The sequence below is a fragment of the Arachis ipaensis genome, chromosome B8, assembly GCF_059453495.1.
Source record: "Arachis ipaensis isolate K30076 ecotype BB chromosome B8, ASM5945349v1, whole genome shotgun sequence".
NCBI classification, from domain to species: domain Eukaryota; kingdom Viridiplantae; phylum Streptophyta; class Magnoliopsida; order Fabales; family Fabaceae; genus Arachis; species Arachis ipaensis.
The window spans coordinates 55,796,849-55,822,446 of record NC_142443.1 but is presented as its reverse complement, the minus strand read 5'-3'; the positions used below and the strand labels follow the sequence as shown (position 1 = coordinate 55,822,446).

Here is a 25,598-nt window from a genome sequence, read left to right as displayed (position 1 = left end):
AGAACAAAGCTTGCAGAAAAAAAAAATAGGCGAATAAAAAAAAATATATATATATAGAAAGAAAAAGCAAGCAGAAAAAGGCAAAGCTCTTAAAACCAAGAGGCAAGAGCAAAAAGCCAATAACCCTTAAAACCAAAAGGCAAGGGAAATAAAAAGGATCCCAAGGCTTTGAGCATCAGTGGATAGGAGGGTCTACAGGAATAAAATCCTGGCCTAAGCGGCTAAACCAAGCTGTCCCTAACCATGTGCTTGTGGCGTGTAGGTGTCAAGTGAAAACTTGAGACTGAGCGGTTAAAGTCAAGGTCCAAAGTAAAAGAAGAGTGTGCTTAAGAACCCTGGACACCTCTAATTGGGGACTTTAGCAAAGCTGAGTCACAATCTGAAAAGGTTCACCAACTATGTGTCTGTGGCATTTATGTATCCGGTGGTAATACTGGAAAACAAAGTGCTTAGGGCCACGGCCAAGACTCATAAAACAGCTGTGTTCAAGAATCATCATACTGAACTAGGAGAATCAATAACACTATCTGAACTCTGAGTTCCTATAGATGCCAATCATTCTGAACCTCAATGGATAGAGTGAGATGCCAAAACTATTCAAGAGGCAAAAAGCTACAAGTCCCGCTCATCTGATTGGAGCTATGTTTCATTGATAGTTTGGAATTTATAGTATATTCTATTCTTTTTATCCTATTTTCAGTTTCTTGGGGACAAGCAACAATTTAAGTTTGGTGTTGTGATGAGCGGATAATTTATACGCTTTTTGGCATTGTTTTTAGTATATTTTTAGTAGAATCTAGTTACTTTTTGGGATTTTTTTAATAGATTTTATGTTAAATTCACATTTCTGGACATTACTATGAGTTTGTGTGTTTTTCTGTGATTTCAGGTATTTTCTCACTGAAATTGAGGGACTTGAGCAAAAATTAGATTCAGAGGTTGAAGAAGGACTGCTGATGCTGTTGGATTCTGACCTCCCTGCACTCAAAGTGGATTTTCTGGAGCTACAGAACTCGAAATGGCGCGCTTCCAATTGCGTTGGAAAGTAGACATCCAGGGCTTTCCATCAATATATAATAGTCCATACTTTGGCCAAGAATAGATGACGTAAACTGGCGTTCAACGCCAGCTCTCTACCCAAATCTGGCATCCAGCGCCAGAAAAGGATCCAAAACTAGAGTTGAACGCCAGAAATGGATCAAAACCTGGCGTTCAACTCCACAAATGGCCTCTGCACGTGGAAAGTTAAGGCTCGGCCCAAGCACACACCAAGTGGGCCCCAGAAGTGGATTTATGCATCAATTACTTACTCATGTAAACCCTAGTAGCTAGTTTATTATAAATAGGACCTCTTACTATTGTATTTGACATCTTTTGATCACCTTAGGATCTTAGGATCATCTTGGAACGCATTGTTCTTAGACCAAGGGGGCTGGCCATCTCGGCCATGCCTGGACCTTCACTTATGTATTTTCAACGGTAGAGTTTCTACACTCCATAGATTAAGGTGTGGAGCTCTGCTGTTCCTCAAAGATTAATGCAAGTACTACTGTTTTCTATTCAATTCATCTTATTTCGCTTCTAAGATATTCATTTGCACCCAAGAACGTGATGAAGGTGATGATTATGTGTGACGCTCATCACCATCTCCCCTATGAACACGTGCCTGACAAACACTTCCGTTCTACATGAAATAAGCTAGAATGAATATCTCTTAGATCTCTTAACCGGAATCTTCGTGGCGTAAGCTAGAATGATGGCGGCATTCAAGAGAATCCGGAAGGTCTAAACCTTGTCTGTGGTATTCCGAGTAGGATTCAATGATTGAATGACTGTGACGAGCTCCTAACTCGCGATTGCAGGGCGTTAGTGACAGACGCAAAAGGATAGTAAATCCTATTCCAGCATGATCGAGAACCGATAGATGAATAGCCGTGCCGTGACAGGGTGCGTGAGCATATTATTCACTGAGAGGATAAGATGAAGCCATTGGCAAGGGTGATGCCTCCAGACGATTAGCCGTGCCGTGACAGGGCATTGGATCATTTTCCCGAGAGATGACCGAAAGTAGCCATTGACAGTGGTGATGTATCACATAAAGCCAGCCATGGAAAGGAGTGAGACTGATTGGATGAAGATAGCAGGAAAGCAGAGGTTCAGAGGAACGAAAAGCATCTCCATTCGCTTATCTGAAATTCCTACCAATGATTTACATGAGTACCTCTATCCTTATTCTATTATTTATTATTCGAAAACTCCATGATTATCTTATATCCGCCTAACTGAGATTTGCAAGGTGACCATAGCTTGCTTCATACCAACAATCTCCGTGGGATTCGACCCTTACTCACGTAAGGTATTACTTGGACGACCCAGTGCACTTGCTGGTTAGTTGTATCGAAGTTGTGACAAATTATGAATGTGTAATCACGATTACGCGTACCAAGTTGCTCACGTGCCAGGAATAGTTTGAGCCTGGACATCACAATTTCGTGCACCAGTACGCGTGGCCCCTGTTTCAGCAAACATGAAGGTTGTATTTTAAAGCTAAATTTTAAACCTTTAAACTTCTAATTTTCACCTTTTTAACCCTGGATCTTAGTAATAGGCCTAGTAATGAAATGAAATTAGGAAATGGAGGTTACTTGGAAGAGAAGAAAGGTTTTGAAGGATAAATTGGGCTTGGTAAAGTGTAGAATTGTTGATGATGTATGATTAATGAATTGAGAATGAATGAACATATAACATGATGATGGTATGGATGTGTAGGGTGTGGGGAAGGCGGTAGGGCGCTAATCTCCCGATTCATTCTCCCGCATTCCTTGCAATTATGTTTTATGAGATGTAGGGAAGACGGTAGGGAACTAATCCCCCGATCTTTTTCCCCTACATTCTCTGTGTTTTGTGATGTGTAGGGTGTGGGGAAGGCGGTAGGGCGCTAATCCCCGATTCATTCCCCCGCATTCCTTGTGATTGTGTTTTGGTGGGGATGTGAGGAGGGTGGTAGGGCACTAATTCCCTGGCGTATTCCCCCTCATATTCTTTCTCTCTCTGTCTGTAAGGTGGTAGGGTACTAATCCCCCGACCGGTATGGCACGGCCTCACCAGGGGAAGATGGTAGGGCACTAATCCTCCGATTTATTTTCCCTTAGTGTATGCCTCCAGTAGAAGGTGGTAGGACACTAATCCCTCGATTTTTTGCCTTCTGGAGATTCGCAGTCGAGAGACGGTATCTGAGTTAGCTATCGGGTGTGTCGGGTTCTGGCAGTTAATCGACACGTGAGCTCACGACCAGAAGGAAAGGCATGCAACATATGCATTTGTATGTTTTGTTTGAGTGTGCATTGTCTTGGCTTGCTTAATTGTCTATTCATGTTAATTGCTAATTGCTTACTTGTTATACATGCTTTCTGTATGTGTTTGACTTGTCTATTTTGTCTGTCTATGCAATTTCATCGCAGTTGGAGGAATGGAGGAAACGCAAAAAGGTTGAGGGATCTAGTTGAATTTTGGTTAAGTTAGGACCTTAGATAACCACCTGTTTATTGTTTGTGTTTTAGTCCCTTAAGTTTTATAATCTGAGTGTCGGCGTTCTAGGATTGCCTCTGGCTTTTTTGGGACCTTATTTATTATATATTTGGGCACCTTAACCATACTGAGAACCCCCGGTTCTCATCGCATACGATATTGTTGTTTTTCAGATGCAGGTCGAGATACGCCTCGCTAGGCATCTGAAGTTTTATCGCAGCAAAGATAGGAGTTTGGGCTTTTATATTTTGTTATGTATATATAAATGCTTAGACTTCTCCTTTTATGTATTATATCTTGGTGCCTCATAGAGGCTTTTGTTGGAGAACTAAGGTTTATTTTGAGGACTTTAGATATGGGTTATATGTATCTATGTGTGTAAATATTCTTTGGCTAGCCTTAGCTTCACAGGCTGAGCTTGGAGCTTGACTACTTTGTATCCTTGATCCTCTACTCTTATACTATATATGTATTTATTTGCGCTTAAACTTTTCTTCGAATGCAAGTAGACGTTATTCATGAGCGTTGCGCTTTTCGGTTTTACGACTTTGCTTTACCCATTTCTTCAAAGGCTCCTAGATATAAAACTTTTTCAACTAATATATTATATATACTAGCGGCTCAACAAGCACTAACGTGCCTGTTCAGCCGCTTTTCTATTATTTTAATGTTGATGTGACTTTATTTATATTATATTTTATTAAAATTAAAATTACTATAAACCAAAATATAATTCAAAAAATAATGATACTAACATTATTCTGATTCAAAAACAGTATATATAAACCAAAATACATGTTAGTTATTTACAAAAGATAACTTTTATTTAAATTTCATGGATATTCATATTTGTCTTCATCTTTTTTAAGTGGTAGGCCAAAATATGAATCTAAATACGAAGAGGTCTTCATTTTTTTATAAGTAGTGGAAAAATAGAATAAATGAGAATGCTTATTTTTTTTGTTTTTTAATATCAAAATATAAGAATAATTAATAAACAAAATAGGAGAGTATAAAAATTGTGTATCTAAAAAAATCCTTCGTAATTCATCATACATCTTCTTATCAATAACTTCTTTAGTCTTAAAAAACTGTCAGATTTATTGACCATAAAAATAAATATATAAACCCTTCAAGATTATTCAATTAAAAATTATGTGTAACAAAATCAAAATAAAAATTTAGAAACATTATTTACAAATTAACTATTTATAAACATTATTAAGTTTAATTATTTATTTTTAATTAGTATTTAATTTGAAGTCGAGATAAAAATTTATATTCAAAGCACTCTCTATCTTCATGCATAATTTCAATTGTTAAAAAATATTTTATTTTTTTAATTTTATATTTAATTTTTTAAATTATCTTTAATTTTATTATTTTTTAAAATTTTTAATTTATATTTTTATTATATCCCTTACTATATCAAACACTATTCTTTCTCTTGCTATTATTTTCTATAAACATACCTGTATGTCATTGTCTCATCGCCATTATTATTATTATTTACCTTGTTCTCCTTTCTCATTTTTTCTTTCTCCTTCCATCTTCTCTTCACCCGACCATCCGTAATTAATTATCACCAAGTATTATTATCGCAGCTTTTAATCTTGTCTATTACTTTGATTTATAACAATCTATTCGGTTAACTTTTATGAGCTGTTAAAGTTTCGCTAAAAAAAGTAAGACATAAAGCATTTAAAATTTTTACCCAAATTATCAAATTAACTTTTAAAATGTATAAAATTTATAAATTTAAATTAAATAAGATATTAAACAAATTTATTATGTTGTTAATATGAATAACAAAATCAAAATAAAATTTTAGAAACATTATTTACAAATTAACTATTTATAAATGTTATTAAGTTTAATTATTTATTTTTAATAGTATTTAATGTGAAGTCTGAGATAAAAATTTATATTCAAATGACTCTTTATCTTCATGCATATTTCCGATTGATAAAAAATATTTATTTTTTTAATTTTATATTTAATTTTTAATTTCATTATTTTTCAAAATTATTAATTTATAATTTTTATTATATCCCCTTACTATATCAAACACTATTCTTTCTCTTATTATTATTCTCTATACACATACCTATCATTGTCTACCATTATTATATTACTTTGTTCTTTCTCGTTTTTTTCTTCTCCTTCCACCTTCTCTTCACCCCATCGTAATTAATAATCACCAAGTATTTATGTGTTACATATTTTATATGTTAATCAAATAACCAGCGCCATATGCCAAACAAATGATATTATAGAAGTAAAAATAATAAGATCTATACAAAAAACCTATTTATCACCACTGAGTAAACATTTGTTGGCTTCTAATTATTTTTTTTCTCATTTCATATATAGCCACAAAAATAAATCTTTTGAAATCGTCTTTACCTAGTCTAAGATGTCACAAAAACGTATTTAAATAATTGTGTCGTACAGAGAAGAGTTTATAAGATAAAGGAGAATTAGAGCAAAATAAAAAAAAATTAAAAAAGAGAGATGGTGGGAATAAAGAATTGAATAGAAGTTATGCGTGAGTTTTTGTAACTGTTAGTAAAATATGTTAGTGAAATAAGTAACTGTAAAATATTTTTGAATTATGTTAGTAGGGTTAAAATAGGAAATAGAAAATTGGACACCAAACCCCATGTATTGGCATTATATATATATATATATATATATATATATATATATATATATATATATATTGTTTTTAGAGGTCGTAATACCTCACCACCAATGTCTTATGACTTAAGTATAACATTCTGTGTGGTAAGGTGTTACATTATGCTATCAGAGCAGTTCGTTCCCATAGAGCCTAGGGAATGGACTGACTATGCTTCTGAGCATACTCTGAGTCGTATTTATGTGCTATTTAGGATGTCTGACTGATATACATAACATAAAGTTCGTGAGCATGCATTTGGGGCTCTAAGGTACTAAACTTGAGTTATTGAGACTGATCACCCTAATATCAATTGTTTGGTGTGATCAGGGACCAAATGACATCTCACGGATCTCGGCAAGGTACTCGGAGAGGAAATCTCGTGGTTGAGTCAGCGCAAGGATGTCGAGATGGAAACTCTGGTGCTGGTACAAGTAACGTAGGTCAATACTATAAGTCTATGACCCTTATTGACTTCCTTAAGAGTGGTCCGTTTCGGTTTAATGAAAACGTCAATGCTTTAGAGGCTGATAAGTGGTTTCGAGATGTGGATAGGTTTTCGTACACGCAGCATGTTCCTGAAGAACAGTCAGTGGAGATAGTGACTTATATGTTGGAGGGAGGTGCTCAGAATTAGTGGCAAGAGCTATGTCATACCTTGTAGGTGGAGTTAACAGATATCCCTTGGAACAGATTTAAGACCGAGTTTTACGGGAAATATTTCTTGCATGCAATCCACACTGCAAAAGAGTTGGAGCAAACGCAACTGACGTAGAAGGATATGTCTGTTGCTAAGTATACCCGGGAATTCAATAACTTGTGCTATTTCTCAAAAGCTTGTTAAGGATATCCAGCCGATTATGAAGAGTGGATGTGTTCTCAGTATGAAAGAGGACTTAAGAGAGACATCTTTGACTATGTATATCCACAAAAGCTAACGAGTTTTACTGAGTTGGTTAAGAAGAGCCAGTTCGCGGAAGATTGCTCCATAAAGTGGGCACTGCTACAGAAAGGCTGTAGAGAAAATGCTCCAGATGGGCCGCACGGTGCTGGACTAGGGATGTGTTTTTGATGTGGGGCAGCAGGACAAATGTCTAGGGATTGTCCGTGACGAAGAGCCAAAGGTGTGGGTTGGCCGCTACATGATCAAGATAAGTGTGATACCGGATACGTAGATCGGATTTGTTCTGTTTGGAGCTGGGACCCTACTTTCGTTAAGGTTATGTAACAGAGTTTAGAAGTTTAAGATTGGAAAGATTGGACGTAGTATTGAACTTGGATACGAACCAAGAGTTGAGGCTAAGGGGAGTATTTCTAACCGTTTTCTTCAGTAACTGGAATTTTCGAGGGCAATAATTTCTGTTTAGGGGTAGGATGTAAAACCCGAGAAATTAGTAAATAATAAGCGAATGAATTAATTAGTAATCAAGAAAATTAGAAAATAAAATTTTTTAGTAATCAAGAAAATTAGATCATACCAAAAACTGAGCGATACCAACTTGTTTTCCTAATTATTATCTTTTATTTATTATATGAGCCTAATCGTTGTTAAAAGCGTAGTTATTTAGTGAGGTAATTTTTTTTTAAACGTTTGGACTAGTAAATGGAATCATTCACAATCAACTCGCAAATAATAACAGATACAACAGTTATAAATAACCACACTTATATACATCTCAAACAGTTAACAACACTCAGTTATCCAGCCTTTATTAGAGTAAAGATATTTAGTTAGAACACCCCTAGATATAGCTAAATAATATCTATATACATATATACATACAACATCCCAGGTCCTGACCTGTTCAAGAAGTCCCTAAGCTGGCACCCAGGCTAGCCTAGACTCTATACTCACCTAGTCCATCTAAACTACTAAACTGAGGAAAAGTACGTTCTAAGTCTTCAAAACTCAAGTAAGGTGGAACGTCATCTGCTACTCCTCTGCACGATTAGACATTGCCATATGACGTCTCTATGGTACCTCATCAAGTAGCCACACAACATGAATCTCGTACACAGGATTTAGGTTAAAGTTCAGTACAAACGGGGTGCAGATATTGGCTGGTCTCACATTATATACATATAAATAAAGAACGAGATTCACCCTAGACTCAGAAGACTAACTAGAGTGGAATCCTCTTCTTGCGAATAGTCGTCAGTGAACTACGAAAGGGAACTCATGCTTCCATCTGAAGGGGGAAGGGAGAGAGAAGGGGTAAGAACTGGGGAGTTCTTAGTAGGGCCGGGGTTATTAGTTACGTTCATTAATTATGTGTTGTTTAGCAGACAAATATCAGAAATACAGAAAAGCAGTAAATAGGAGATACAGATAAATAGAAGAAATAAAAAAATAGAAAGTAAAACACAAACAGAAGAATACAAGAAAATATAACACAAACACAGAGAATAGAATACAAACAAAGAAAGCATACATTTATACAATAATCATAACAGAGGAAATGCACAACCAAGTATGATGCATGTCTAGCCCTAGTGCAGGTAATGAGCTCATTTGTCGATTACATACCCGCTCCCGACGTTACCCAGAGTCCTTTGACCAGGTAAGGCTTCCCTGTTGGCAATGCTCCTCGCAAGAGTCCTTTGACTTGCGAGGCAAACCACTGCAAGAGTCCTTTGACTTGTATGAAGGAGCTAATTAACTTATATTTGCCCAACACACTCACTGTAAGAGTCCTTTGACTTACAGGGGTGTATGCTAATTATGTTTTCTCGATACCTCTGTAAGAGTCCTCTGACTTACAGAATAGCATTATAGCTAAGTATCCCAGGGAAGCGCTCTCAGTGGTTGTACCACCATCTATCTGATTGCCTCTTTGTAGCAGATTCTTACATAATCATTCTCATTGTCATCATTCATTATCATTCTCATTATTCATCATTACTTTCACATGCTTATGCAGTACATCTTTCTTTCTCTATTCAATCATGCTATACAAACTCTACAGCTTTTACTTTTACAACATCTTAACTCAAACCGTTTCTCTGTATTAAATTACTCTTTTTTCTGTATCCCTTTATTCTGCTCTGGTTACTATTTTCTCTGTATCTCTTTACTCTTCTTTGATTTCTCTTCTTAACGTATGTATTTAAAGCTTATGTAAATTTCGGTATGAATAGTTAGCCTGTCCCAAGTATAGGTTCATTAAGTCTATACTGAAACAGTTTAACTTTTCATATAATACCTAACCCTAGTTGCAACTCAAGGACTAACTATGTTGCCCTAGTTCGTTCACTAATCTCTGTCTATCTTTCTATCATTAAAACTTTACAAACTTTTTCTTCGATTTTTACCTCTTCTTTAACTTTTTATCTTTCCTTTATCTTTGCCTCACTAACATGTTATTACCACTCCCTAAGTGTTTTATGAAGGTAATTATGAGATTCTACGCTTAAAGTTGTCTTTCTAAGGCTTTTACAGAAAACTATCTTTTCTGCATTATTTTATTATTTCTATTAAAATATTATTTTTAATTAAATATTATTATTTAATATTTCATTATTTTTTATTATTTTATCATTAAATTTTTAAAAATTACCCCACTTTAATTTTTAACCTTTAAAATTTACTTTTTACCACCCGTAACTTTTAATATTTCTACTTTAACCACCCTAATTTTTGGAAATTACCAAATAACCCCCCAAACACCAAAAATTTTACTTCCTTGTCCTTTTCAAGATCTAAGGCTTGTTCTTCCATGTTCTTCATCACACTTAGAGTGTTCTTTGTGTTCTTCATAAATTCTTCAGATTCTTTCTCTGTTTTTACCCATTTTTTAGTCTTTTCAGCAACCGATATTTACCATAATTCAAAAGAAATTCCCAGCCACTGAAACCCCATCTTTTCTATATTACTTTAACGCAAATTGAACCCCAATTTAGGGCCTAGGGTTTCGTTTTTCTAGCAGCCATGAAGAACATAAGTTCAAAGTTGAATATCATCAAATTTCATCAAAATTTCACCAAAATTTCAACAAGAATCACTCATATAAACTATCAATTTCAAGCACAGCCAAACCATATCATAATCACACAACTCAAACACAATAAATCAAGTTTAATTTCGTCAAACCCTATGATGAGCGAATAATTTATACCCTTTTTGGCATTGTTTTTACATAGTTTTTAGTATGTTTTAGCTACTTTTTATTATATTTTTATTAGTTTTTATGCAAAAATCACATTTCTAGACTTTACTATGAGTTTGTGTATTTTTCTATGATTTCAGGTATTTTTTGGCTGAAATTGAGGGACTTGAGCAAAAATCTGATTAAGAGGCTGAGAAAGGACTGCAGAAGCTGTTGGATTCTGACCCTCTTGCACTCGAAGTGGATTTTTTGGAGCTACAGAAGTCCAATTGGTGCGATCTTAATTGCGTTGGAAAGTAGACATCTTGGGCTTTCCAGAAATATATAATAGTCCATACTTTGCCCGAGATTTGATGGCCCAAAGTGGCATAAAACGCCAGCTAGAGACCCTTTTCTGGCGTAAAACGCCAGAACTGGCACAAGAACTGGAGTTAAATGCCCAAACTAGCATCCAAGCTGGCGTTTAACTCTAGAAATAGCCTATGCACATGTAAAGCTCAATGCTCAGCCCAAGCACACACCAAGTGGGCCCTGGAAGTAGATTTCTGCACTATCTGTACTTAGTTACTTATTTTTCTGTAATCCCTAGTTACTAGTTTAGTATAAATAGCACTTTTTACTATTGTATTCAAGGAGCTTATGCCATATTTTCACGTTTGGAAGCTGGCCATTCGGCCATGCCTAGACCTTTTTCTCTTATGTATTTTCATGAATTAATGCAAGTACTATTATTTTTCTTTCAATTCATGCTTACTTCTTCTCCAAGATATACTCTCGTACTTAATTCAGTTAAGTCAGAATGAAGGGGTGACCCACGACAATCACCCTTCGTTACTCGCTTAGCCAAGATCCGCGTGCCTGACAACGACAAGCGGTCTACATGATGTTCAACGTAGTCATTGGACGACAACCGGAGTATATTCTCTTGGGTCTCTAATACAAAGACCGAGCCCATGAGATTAGAACCTTCGTGGTATAGGCTAGAACCAATTAGTAGCATTCCTGTGATCCGAAAAGTCTAAACCTTGTCTATGGTATTCTGAGTAGGATCTGGGAAGGGATGACTGTGACGAGCTTCAAACTCACGAATGTTGGGCGCAGTGACAATGTGCAAAAGGATAGAGAGATCCTATTCCGACGCTAGTGAGAACCGACAGATGATTAGCCGTGTGGTAGCTATACCTGGTATTTTTCATCCGAGACGAGAAATCCGATAGTTGATTAGCTGTGCAGAGATTGTACCTGGTATTTTTCATCCGAGAGGATCATACAGCTTGCCATGGAAGGGAGCACGCATGATTGGAGGAAGACAATAGGAACGCAGAGGTTCAGAGGCAACAAAGCATCTCCAAACGCTTATCTGAAATTTCCACCAATGAATTACATAAATATCTTTATTTTATTTTATGTTTTATTTATCTTTTAATTATTAAAACCTCATAACCAATTAAATCCGCCTGACTAAGATTTACAGGATGACCATAGCTTGCTTCAAGCCGACAATCTCCGTGGGATCGACCCTTACTCACGTAAGGTATTACTTGGACGACCCAATACACTTGCTGGTTAGTTGTGCGGAGTTTTGAAAAGTGTGATCACAATTTCGTGCACCACCCTACCTGGTTTTGCTGCTCCTAATTCGGTTAGACTTTCAGGTGGTCTTTAAGCACTTTTTCCTCCTAAATCACATCAAGAACAACTTTAAATCCAAAAACCCTCAACTGACCAAATCTCTCTCAGCATATTAGGAAGGGATATCTCATGTTAGACTTGCTAAAAATTAACGTTTCTTGGCCCTCAAGTCAAGTTAAGGATGATTCCTAAGGAAGAATATCAAGAAAACACATGTTTAAGCATGTTTTCTTGAAACCGAAGCAAAAGGGAGATGGTGCAACCAACTCACCTTGATTCCAGTCTTGATAAGTCATATGATTACGTAGAGAAAGAAGAGAGGATCATTTTGGTCTGATTGAAATTTTGATTTGAGTTTTAGTTCAGCAAAAATAAGCTTTGAAGATTTATGAACCAAGAACTTTCACTCCTTTTTCTCTTGATGATTTTCGGCCACAATGAGCAAATGAGGCAGCCTTGTGGGTTTTGGGGGTGTAGGGTGAGTTGTTATTGGTTGGCATGGAGGTGGTTAAAATAATATTAAAACTAGATGTATCAGAATACTCGTAAAAACATCTCTAAAAATTCTTTTCTGAGCTACTAGCATAAATGACACAAGTAACATATTTAATATGAGAATAGAACATGTATGATGACGCATTAGCATTGCTAAAGTCATCAAAGAGTGCTAGTGCAAAGCTGCACCAATAAACTGTGAACCCGGTTAAACTGATTTTCTGATTTTAACTAAAACAGACCAGCTAACCTTATAATATCATTCAAGCATCTTCTAATACTACTATAATGATAGTATTATACTATTATATCTCTTCTCTCATGAATTGTGTCCAGTTCGTCAAACAGAGACTATTTACGAAAACTAGAACCAAAACTCCTAACCAATATGGTTCAAAAACTAGGTTCTTCGTGATTGCGTTATCGAGCTTGCCTCAGAAGAGGTTCTAGCTTAAGGATGACATAATGACAATGAGGATTGAGATGCTTGATGATACAGCAGAGGTGTTCCCTTTACTGATCTTCCGGAGAAATCCGTGCCTTCAGAAAAGATCTCGCGAACTCGAAAAACGGGGTTATTACATGAAAGAGTTAATTAAAATAAGAATTTCAACACCAATTTCAATGAATTCGGCCCAAGATTGGACCGAATGGGCCGAACCGAGCAAATCGGGCCTGTATTGGCCCAAGGCCCAACCCATTCAGCCATGTACACTTAATAAAACACCCTCTTCCTCCCTTATTCAGCATGAAACACTGAAGCATGTTCATGGAGAGAAGAGCTTGAGCATAACCTTAACCCTCCATTAAATCTTACATAACTTTCAATCCGGAGCTCCGATCGCCGCACCATTTGCGACCACGCGACCACAGCGTCGAGCTCTACAAAGCCCAATAAGAAATTTGGTATGGAAGTCACATTATCAATTCCAATTCTCTCTTCTCAAATTTTGAAAATTGTGTGTTGCGGGTGTTGAGATCTTTGGTTAATTTGATGTTTAGGGTCAAGTTAACTTGAGGAATTAGCGAGCTTTTGTCTTATTAACACACACACAAGGTAAGGATCATTAACCCTAGTCAATTCTTTGATTTAGTGTGTTGGGAATTAAATTTGGGTATGTATATGTGATAATTGTGTTAGGTGTATGTATATATGTGATATGAAGCAAAATTGAAAACATTAGAGGCTTGATTGGAAGCTTGGGAAGCTGAATTGTGGTGTGGAAGGCTTGTGAGCTTGCCTTGTGGAGTTGTCTTGAGTTATACGTGGAAATTGGCCAAGGTATGGTTTTGATTTCTCGTATTTAATATATAATGTCTTGTGAAAGCTTAGTCTAGATGACCATAGGGTAAGCTTGGATTGAAGTCGGTGGTTGATTTGATTGGCGAACATATAAGTACTTGTTGTTAGTGTTGTTGAGTTGAGTGGTTTAGTTGTATGTTGGATGATGGATGATAATATTTGATATGGATAATAATTATTTGCGAAAGAGTGTTGAATGCTTATGTATTAATCATGTTGCATAAGAGAAGACTATGTATGGTTTGTGTTGAAAATGATTAAGTATGAGACTACGTTGGTTATGAGTTCTTGGGGGTGAATTTGATGAGTTGTATAAAAATGTATAATAGAATGAATGAGAAGGCTGAGGTTTGATTTGGTAAAAATAGAGGTTTGATAATTCTAGTAAAAGTTGATTTTTGGCCGAACTTCAGCGAGCCATATCTTAGTTTCTGGACTCCCAAATTGTTTCAAAATTGTTTATATGAAAATTGGGCCCCTAAAGTTTACGCCGTTCGAAGAACTGATGAGAAATATTTTAAAATGATAAAGTTATGCTCGTCGGAATTTCGGAGCGCAAAACTAAAAATTCTGTAGCATTTGGCATTTTTGCTGTTTTGCATAGCTTGCGTACGTGACACGACCAACCTTTACGGGTTGGGCATCTCGCATACACGAGTAAAGAGCTTGTGTACGCGAGCATGGGAAATATACGCCCACACGTATGCGTGGCCCACGTGTACGTGTGACGTCCCAATAATGCACTCCCACATATACGCGTAGCTTACGTGTACGTGTGGCCCCTGTTTCAGCAAACATGAAGGTTGTGTTTTAAAGCTAAATTTTAAACCTCTAAACTTCTAATTTTCACCTTTTAACCCTGGATCTTAGTAATAGGCCTTGTAATGAGATGAAGTTAGGAAATAGAGGTTACTTGGAAGAGAAGAAAGGTTTGGAAAGATAAATTGGGGTTGGAAAAGTGTAGAATTGGTGATGATGTATGATTAATAAATTGAGAATGAATGAACATATAACATGATGATAGTATGGATGTGTAGGGTGTGGGGAAGGCGGTAGGGCGCTAATACCCCAATTCATTCCCCCGTATTCCTTGTGATTATGTTTTGTAGGATGTAGGGAAGGCGGTAGGGTGCTAATCCCCAGATCTTTTTTCCCTACATTCTCTGTGTTTTGTGATGTGAGAGTGTGGGGAAGGTGGTAGGGCGCTAATCCCACGATTCGTTCCCCCGTATTCCTTGTGATTGTGTTTTGGTGGGGATGTGAGAAAGGTGGTAGGGCACTAATCCCCCGACGTATTCCCCTCACATTCTTTCTCTCTCTGGCTGTAAGATGATAGGGCACTAATCGGCCTACTGGTATAGCACGGCCTCACTAAGGGAAGGTGGTAGGGCACTAATCTCCTAATTTATTTCCTCTAGTGTATTCCTTTAGGAGAAAGTGGTAGGGCACTAATCTCCCGATTTTATGCCTCCTGGAGATGCACAGTCGAGAGACGGTATCTGGGTTAGCTAACGGATGTGTCGAGTTTTAGCAGTTAATCGACACGTGAGCTCACCGCCAGTAGAAAAGGCAGGCATCATGTGCATTTGTATGTTTTGTTTGAGTGTGCATTGCCTTGGCTTGCTTAATTGTCTATTCATGTTAATTGCTAATTGCCTGCTTGTTATACATATTTTCTGTATGTGTTTAACTTGTCTGTTTTGCCTGTCTATGCAATTTCATTGGAGTAGGAGGAACGGAAGAAACGCGAAGAGGTTGAGGGTTCAAGTTCGATTTTGGTTAAGTTAGGACCTTAGATAACCACCTGTTTATGGTTTGTGTTTTAGTCCCTTAAGTTTTATCATCTGAGTGTTTGCATTTTAGGATTGCCTATGGCTTTTTCGGGACCTAATTTATTATATATGTGGGTACCTTAACTATATTGAGAACCCCTGGTACTCATCCCATACGATATAATTGTTTTTCAAATGCAAGTCGAGATGTTCCTTGATAAACCCTGTTTTTAGGGTTTATCTTGTATGGATTTTGAGGGTTTTATCAATGTTCTTTCACACTTATTCATAGAAAATGCATGGTTTTGTGTTTCCTTCCTGATTTTGTTTCACAGATGAAAACATGCTTCTTTCAAACTAAATATGCCATATTTGAATCCTCTTCTATTACCATTCGATGCCGTGATCTGTCTGTAAAGTGATTTCAGAGTTTATAGGGCAAGGATGGCCTAGAAGAAGGGAAGGAGGTATGCATAAATGGAGGGAGAATGGAAATTGGAGCTTTGGAACTTAAGCAGTGACACGTACACCTGCCTTGCGCGTACGCGTGGATGCGCACTACTGGAATCGGCGCGGGGAAGCCAAGGCTAGAAGCCGACGCATTCGCCTGGCTGGGCCAGAACCTTTTGGACGTGCACGCATGCTTTACGCTTGCGCGTGGATCGTAAAAACCCCAAGGACGTGCACGCGTGCTGTACGCGTACGCGTCGGTGCTCGCACGTGATTTTTTTAAGTGAAAACGTACCCAGCGAATTCACAAAAGCTGTGGGGTCCAAGCTGAACTAATTCTGGTGCCAAAACCTTTAAGAAGACCAAAGGATGAAGGGATATTGATTGATTCACATATTTAGATATTTTCTAGTTAGTTTTGGGAGTTACATTTTGTAGAGAGAGAAACTCTAGCTTCTCTCTAGGGTTTTGCTTCTCAAATTGGAATTCTCTTGGATCCATTGGTGAGATCTATTGTCAATTCAATTCTACATTGCTTTAAGTTATAGATCTAATTCTCATACTCTCTCTATTTAGGGACAATGGAGGAAACCAAAGATGGAACACCAACAATTCACAAAACCGATACTCACAAAACCCTCCACATCAACAACCAAACCAAGGAAGAAACTACCAAACCTACCAACCGCCTCATCATAGGCAACCACCCTAACCCAACCAATCACAAGCCTCTCAGATCACGTATCCTTTCCCTTCCTCCAATCAAGATGAGACGCTCCGGTCCATACTCCAAGGACAAAAAGAAATTCAAACTACACTTGCCTCAAGTCTTACCAGTCTTACTTCTACCCTCCAAGCCCTCATTGCTCGCATGGAACCACCTTCTACCTCCTGATGACAAGTCATCTTATGCTAGCTTTTCAAGCATTTTTTCACTTGTTTCATTATGTTTTATGCACTTTCTTGCATGATAAGTAAATGATTTGGAGTGGATTTGTATGATTATGTTAAATCAATCAACCAACATTTAATTGACACAAAACCATAGGGTTTAAGCTAGAATTAGTTGATTTTATGAATGAATTAGAAACCTTGTGAATTTGGTGATACTTTGATATGTTTATTTGGTTGCTTGTAGGTGAAGAAAAGAAATAACAAGGAAAGCGTGCTCAACCAAAGCGTGTCCTAGGATATAAAAGCGTAGTGCTCAACTCAACCAAGAAAGCAAGGCTGTAGCATTCTCTTTTTGAACGCCATCATTCACTCTTTGAGCGCTAGAGCAAAGACTAAGGGAGCAAAGGCATGGCGCTACGTTGAGAGTGTTAACTGAGCTCTACAAGGAGGCACTCAAACATGTAGCCCTCCATTAACTTATTTCACTTTTTCGTAGGTCTCAACAAAGGAAATCAAGGTGCGACACACACCAAAGGGGGCAGCCAAGGTTCGAACCAAGCATACAAGGGAGTGCTACGCTATACAACAAGGCTTGGCACAAGTAAATTGCCAGCCAAGAGGGAGCACCAAAGTTCGAAATGGGGACAAGCGCATGAAAGAAAGGGCGTTGCGTGAACTTAGTTCACTGAGCGCTATGCTTAACAAAGAAATGGGCACAATTGAAGCCACCAAGGCTCGAAGTGGAGACCATGCACAAGGCAAATGAGTGCTACGTTGGCTCACCTCACTTAGCGATACACTGGAGGCTTGGTTCAAAGGCTAGGAACAAGGCAAGAGAGCGCTACATTATTTGACCAAACTGAGCACTCCCCTGGAGGTGCCCTATGGTTCTAATTTTAAATCAAAAGCCAATTTTGGATCCATTTCTTCACCAACTTAAAAAGCCAACTCCAAATTCTAAAAATGAAAAATAGAAAGTGTATAAATACAAGTTAGTTTGATTTGTAGAGGACCTTCTTTCATTTTTCTAGTCCTACCTTTTAGCTCAATTTTAGTTTTTTTTTTGTATTTGGGAATTTAGATTTAAGTTCTTCTTTCTACATTTTCATTCTGCAACTTCTGCTATCTGTTCTTGGAATTTGAATTGAGATTGAAGAGCTTCATTGATTCTATGTTTGAGAATCATCTTTTACCTTTCTTCTCAATTGTTCTATGAATTGGATTTGAATTTAGTTTTCTGTCTTCATTTTCTTGCTTCAGCAACTTCTACTTTCTGTTTTGAGTTTTGGATTGAGATTGAAGAAATTATGTTTCAATTCTTGATCTGAGATTCATCTTTGTTTTTCTTCTGCACAATTCTAAGGATTGAGAATTGGATTTGAAGCTCTTTTACTGCTTTCATTTACATTTCTTCTGCAATTTATTTTCTGTTTGATCAAGGGTGTAATTGAGATCTAGATCTGTGTTCTAATCTCATTGCTCCTCTTAGATCTTCAATTTTTCTTTTAGATTTCATAATTGAGCTGAGTTTTCTTTCTATTTTGCTTCTTCAAGAAGTTTTCCATTTCTGTTTAGATCTTCTACAATTCATTTCAACTTCTACTTCTCTGATTGATAGTATTTTACATTTTCTTGTTGAATTTTAAATCCCAGCACCCAAATCCCTTTAATCTTCAAGAAATTTAAGTTTATCAGCAATTTAGATTCAGTAATTTAGCTTTCTTGCACTTTAAGCTTCAGCCATTTATATTTCTTGCAATCTAAGTTTCAGTCATTTACATTACTTGCACTTTAAGTTTCAGCTCTTTTACTCTCTTGCACTTTAAGTTTCAGCTCTTTTACTCTCTTGCACTTTAAGTTTCATGCAATTTACTCTTCTGCACTTTACTTTTCTATCAATTTCCCCTCTCCCTTTTATTTTCATGCAATATAGCTTCTGCTTTCCAAGTTTCACTCAAATCATCAATTTTTTGCTTAACTAAATTCATCACCTAACTAAAATTGTTCAATCCATCAATCCCTGTGGGATCGACCTCATTCATGTGAGTAATTACTACTTGATGCGACCCGGTACACTTGCCGGTGAGTTTTGTGTTGTAATCTGATTTCCATACATCACCTCCACTCCTCAAACTTCAAGTTCTAGTGCCATACCCTCTCAACCTCTACCCAACCCCAAGGGTAGCATCAATGCCATTACCTTGAGGTCCAAAACTCAATTGCAAGAGAGGAATCCAAAGGCACCTAGCCCAATGATAGTTACTCAAGATGAGAATGTGGTTGAGATAGAAGAAATTGAAGAGGAGGATGAAACACATGAGGTAGTTGAAGATGAAGTCCCTCAACCAAGGAGTGAAGTCTTTAGAGATGAGCAAGACTTGGAGGAAGTTGCTCCACCAATTCTATTTCCTACATTGGCAAGAAAGACCAAGAAGCGTGTAGAGCTTGACCCCAAAATGGTGGAGATGTTCAAGAAAGTTGAGGTAACTATCCCTCTCTTTGATGCTATCCATCAAGTACCGAAATATGCAAATTTTCTTAAGGATTTATGTATGAACAAAGATAGAATCCATGAGTTAGAAACTATTCCATTGGAGAGTTCTATTTCGCCTTTAATGGGAGCAATACCGGAAAAGTGTGGTGATCCGTGCCCTTGCTTAGTTACTTGTACCATAGATGGAGTTCAATTCATTGATTGTATGTGCGATCTTGGTGCATGCGTTAGCATTTTGCCTCTTTCCGTTTATCATATATTGAAGCTCCCACCATTGAAGTGGTCAGTGGCTAGGCTTGTCTTGGTGGATAAGAGCATCATAACTATGACGGGTATTGCAGAAGATGTGTTGGTAAACATAAAGGGTTTGGTATTTTCGATTGATTTTCACATCCTTGAGATGCCACCTAGTGAATCCGAAAGGACATCCTCTATCCTACTTGGGAGGCCATTTTTGAGGACCTCTAGGTTCAAATTGGATGTCTATTCGGGAACTTATTCTTTTGAAATTGACAGAAGAGTTGTTAGCTTTAGTCTTGATGAAGCTATGAGACACCCACCGGAGAATCATTCCATATTCCGGTGTGACATAATTGACAATGTTGTGGCCGAAGTACATTGTGCAAATATTGATGAGAAGAGTATGATTTAAGGAAAAAGTGTGGGGAGCCCCCACGAATGTGAAGAAAACACCGTACCCCCTCCGGATCCACCGAAAGTTCAAATGCCAAGTCAGGAACAACATGTAGAGTTGAAACCCCTACCGCCTCACCTAAAATATGCCTACCTTGATGAAGCTCACAAGTTCCCGATAATTGTTGCAAGGGAGCTCACTCCTCATAAAGAAGAGAAGTTGCTTAACATTTTGAGGAGGAACAAAAGAGCTATAGGATGGAGCTTTGGCAGGCGGATTTCTGCTAGTAAAGAATTTCACAAATAAGTTCTCGTTGCTAGTATAGTTTCTAAACCAACAAAGAATCCTTTCGTACAAAAGTTTTGGTTGTCACTTAAGCAAACCCAATAAAAATAAACCGAAGTATTTAAACCTCGGGTCGTCTCTCAAGGAATTGCAGGGAAGTATGGTTTATTATTGGTTATGGAAAAGTATCTTTTTGGGTTTTTAAAAAGTTGAACATGGAATATAAATGATAAGAAAATAAATTAATAATTGAGAAAACTCTTGGTAAGGTATGAGAATTAGAAGTCCTATCCTAGTTATCCTTATTAGTTGTGATGAGAATTGTTCATTGCTCTCACTTAGTTAACCCTTACTAAATGAAGGAAAGTCAAGTGGACCAATCAATTTAATTCCTCAAGTCCTAGTCAACTCCTAAGGAAAGACAAGCTTTAGAGGGATCCAAATCAACCAGCAACTTACAATTATCAGTCAACAAAGGAGTTTGATAACTCAAGAGTCTCTAATTACTCAACCAAAATCAAAAGAATATAAAAAGCTAATTTAAAACTCTCCCAAGCATTCTATCAAACACTTGGAAGGCACGACATAAAAACATAAGTAGAAGAAGCAATAAACATGAAATATCTCAAATTGTATTAAATAAAAAATCAAATCTAACATGAAGAGTTCATAAACCAAATAGCAACATAAAGTAATCAATAGGGGAAATAGATAAACTGGAATGCTAGAACAAATAAAGTAGAAGAGAAACTAAATTAAAGTAACATTGAACCTGGAATTGAGAAGAAATAAACCTAAAACAAAGAGAAATCCTAAAACCTAGAGAGAGGAGAGAGCCTCTCTCCCTAGAAAACTAAATCTAAAACCAAAAAATTATGTAAATGAAAGTATGATTCAATGTGTCTTGAGTTTCTGCTTGTCCCCTGGCTTTAGTCTGCGTTTCTGGGCTGAAAACTGGGTCCAAACTCAGCCCAAAATCGCCCCCGGCATTTTCTGTGATTTCTGCAGAAAGCGCATATCACGCGTACGCGTCAGTCACGCGTGTGCATTATTTGGCGATTTTCTTTATCACGCGTATGCGTCAGGCACGCGCACGCGTGAGCCATGCGTGTGCGTCGCTCTTCGTTGGTTGTCTCCTTTATTTCTTGTGCTCCTTCCATTTATGCAAGCTTCCTCTCCATCTTCTAAGCCATCCTTGCCCTATAAAGCCTGAAAACACTTAACGCACAGATCACGGCATCGAATGGTATAAAAGAGAGGATTAATCATAGCAAATTTAAGGCCAAAGAACCATGTTTTCAATCAAAGCACAAAATTAGGAAGAAAAATGTAAAACATGCAAATTATATGAATAAGTGTGAGTTTAGTGGATAAAATCCACTCAATTAAGTACAAAATGTACCAAGAAATAGTGGTGCATCAAATCTCCCCACACTTAAACATTAGCATGTCCTCATGCTAAGCTCAAGGAGACAGAAAAAATGGATGGGGAAAAGTAAGACTCATGAAATGTAACCTATGTATGTGAATGCAACTATATGCTAAGATGTTTCTATCTACTTGGTTAAAAGTAAGCAAGTTCTCCAAGACAAATATAAATCAGATTCCACTAATTCAAACCATACAATAAAAGACAACTAAACTTGTAAGCAGACAGCTCATGAAAGCAGGGTGGTGTATATGCACTCTAATTCTCTCAAATGTCTACGGTTAATTCACTCTATTCTTCTCTAGTCATGCTTTCTAAAACTTTGTTCTTCATCTAACCAATCAACAAAAATTTAGTATACCAATGCAAACATCATGAGGTCTTTTCAAGGTTGTAATGGGGTAAGGTAAGGGTGAGGATATATGTATGCCCAAGTGAGCTAAGATATGAATCTTTGACTAACCTGAGCTCTTACCTAATACACACACACTCTATGTAATTCTAAAATCATGCCTAGCTACCCAAAATTCCCACTTTTGCATCACATACTCATGTACCAATTTTTCTTTAATTTTATCACATATGCATTGACCATTTATTAAACTTAACATTATGGTAATTTTGTCCCCTTATTCACTTATTTACTTAATTATTTGAATATTTTTTGTTTTTCTCTTTTTTTTTTTATGAAAGCAAACATAACATATCAATGCACATGAGTTTTTAATTTTTCTGGTCTCATATGAGTATGCACCCAAATTCCCAATACTTTTGTCACTAAAACACAACACACTTTCATCAAACCAAATTCCCATAGCTCCCCACACTTAATTGACACACAATCTCTATCTTAAACAAACCAAAGATTCGATTAGGGTAATTAATTGTTTTTTCGCTTAAGGGTAGTGATGTGGTAAAATATAGAACAAACGGGAATTAAAAGGCTCAAGGTGGCAAACAAAGGTGATTGAAAGGGTAGGCTATTTGGGATAAGTGAGCTAATAACAATTGATGGCCTCAATCATATGCAAGCATGTAAATACACTAAACAATGGACATATATAATGGAACAAAATATAGATTACAATCATAGAGAAGGAAACACACAAGAATAAAATATTATGGTCAAATAGTGTAACCTTGTAATTAAGCTCAAAATCTCACTGGTTGTGTGTTCTCAGCTATAATTCATGTTCCAAATTACAATCTTCAAATAGGTTTAGCACAAAAGTTTTCAATTTAAATTAGTGAAATATTATAAAAATTTCTTGAAAAAGAAAATATTCCTTCAACCAAGTAGTAGCTAAATGCACAAAATCAAACAAACATGCAATCAAACATGCAAATGCAACAACTAATTTAACAAAGAAAATTAAACATTGGTATTGAGAAGGAAATAGCTAACCCACAGAAGTCGGTATCGACCTCCCCACACTTAAAGATTGCACCATCCTCGGTGCATGCTAAGATGTGCAAGTGGACGGGTGGCTACAACTGATGCTTTTCTCCAAAGATTGTGCAGATGGACTTGTCTGTTGCCCCATATAGAAGTTCTTCCTTTCCCTTCTCGGTGGCCATCCTGAAAGAAGAAGAAAAGGAAGAAAAGTAACCAAAAACAAAGATAAGAAAACAATTAAAACTTGGGTGGGTTAATGTCAAATAATAAGGGTCCTAATTACATGGTAGCTACAACATGCAAGTGAGAAGACAATAGAAGCAAATGGCATATCAATAGTGCAAAAATTGCAACAATGGGGAAGAGATAGTGGGTCCTGAAAGATAATATAAATTCATGTCAATGCAAAGGAATACAAGTATCAGAAAAGATCGACATTGACTTTAAATAATATTACCCAACAGTGTAAAACAAGTCACTAAGCACCAAAATAATACCAGAAAAGATACAACAGTTGAATAAGAACATTTAACACCAAAGGAAAAATAATAAACTTAGAAAAGAAAATAAAAACATACACAAAATTGAAATACAGTGAATGAAAGTATGCGAATGCAATAGGAAAAATAGAATGAAAGAGAATAAGGATAAGAATTTAAAGAAATGAAGAAGAAGAAAGTAAGAAAGGGGGAATAAAGAAGTAGAAAGGAGAGAAGAAAAAGGTATAAAATGAAAAACAGGGCGCGACGTGCGCGCGTGCATCACGCGTATGCGTGGAAACTGAGTTGGCCATTCAACGCGTAAGCGTCGCCCATGCGTATGCGTGGGTGGTCTGAAAGCGAAATGACGCGTACGCGTCAGGGACGCGTATGCGTGGGGTAATTTTGTGCCTCTAGCACAGTTCCAGTGCGAGGGCTGCATAACTCTCGGGAAAACACCCATTTACGCCGATGGCCATGTCCACGCGTGCGCGTGCTTGACGCGTACGCGTGGATTTCCCAAGTTGCAAGTGACGCGCACGCGTCCTAGACGCGTACGCATGGGTCAAAGTGTGCGCAGAGCACACCAGCCGCAAGATTCCATCACAACTTTCTGTTCGTTGGATGGGATAGCAAAATTTGGAATCAACGCCCACGCGTGGCCTGCGCGCACGCGTGGTTTGCCCCCCCTTTTTTATGCAGAATGCAGAATGCAAAATGCATATGAGTATGTAAAAATTATGAATGACCACTACTAAAAATAGAAATAAAATAAAATAAAACTCAGAATAAAAAGCAACGATCATACCATGGTGGGTTGTCTCCCACCTAGCACTTTTAGTTAAAGTCCTTAAGTTGAACATCTGGTGAGCTCCTTGTTATGGTGGATTGTGCTTGAACTTGTCTAGGAATCCCCACCAATGTTTGTAATTCCAATGGCATCCGTGATCCCAAACTAGGCACAAAGAGCCTTCAAGCAAGTTTAAGCAAGTGACAAGGCCCCAAGAGTGTTGATGGCTAAACTGAATTCCGGGGTCTCAAACCTTGCTTTTGCACCCGTCTTCTTGTTGATCATCATTTTTCCACTTGGGTGGTGAGCAATCAGAATTCTCACTGAGACGTCCAAACAACTTCTGAGACCCATTCAATCGAGCTCTACACCAATCCTTGTACTTCAATACGGAGCGTGGAACCTTATTGAACCTTGCAGGACAACTCCTACCACTAACCATCTCCCTCTTACTCTTAAAGCCACAAAGAGCTCTAAGTTGACCATCCGTTTCCAGTAAACCATATTCAAGCAGAATGAGAAAGCTAAGGAAAATGAATTTTACCCACTTGAATGTTGTATTGGATGGTAATGGCTTTGGGAAAGGTGTTTCCAATGGTTTTGCAAGCGCTACTCCCTTGTGCTCTTCCTTGACAACTTCCACCTCTTTGCAAGCTTCTTCAATTTCAATCCTTTGTTCATCAATTTCATCAAAATCCTCTCCATCACTTAAATCATAAATGGGAGGATGAGAAAAATCTACCTCCGCATTGCTTTCTATCTCATTGGGAGAAGGTTCTTCAAGTTTAAAGGATTCACCACCAAGAAGGTTTGATGCAAGGTCTTCATCACCAAGGGAAGTCAACTCTTGTTTTATTCCTTCCAAGTCTTCATTCAACAATTGTTTTGGAGGTTGTGCACTCTCCTCCTCAACATCAAATTCAATCTTCTTGGAGGGATTTTCTCCCACGCTAGATTCCCATGGAGGTTCCACATCTCCTAAGTCTTCAACCACTTCTTCCTCTTCTTATATAATTTTGGTTTCTTCCACTTGCTCTAATACAAAATCGAACTCCTCCTTGATGTCTTCCCTCACCAATTCTTCAGCTACTCCTTCATCTTTAAGGATCTCTACTTCCACATTTTGGTCCTCCTCATGTTTCTTTTGAAGTATGGATTGATGCTCTTGCTCTTGGATTGATGCATCCACACGGGATATAAGAGCTTGAATAGTAGAGGTTAGATCAGTGAA

General features: G+C 37.4%; 1 protein-coding gene across 1 annotated transcript in view; it reads left to right on the top strand.

The window, feature by feature from the left end:
* The first annotated feature begins 19,112 nt into the window (after positions 1-19,112).
* LOC148548169 (uncharacterized) overlaps positions 19,113-25,598 on the top strand; it is a 46,382-nt gene continuing 39,896 nt past the window's right edge. Inside the window, exon 1 of the mRNA XM_088495584.1 lies at positions 19,113-19,319. Within this exon, the coding sequence (XP_088351710.1) occupies positions 19,113-19,319 (207 nt within the window). The remainder of the gene's footprint in view (positions 19,320-25,598) is intronic.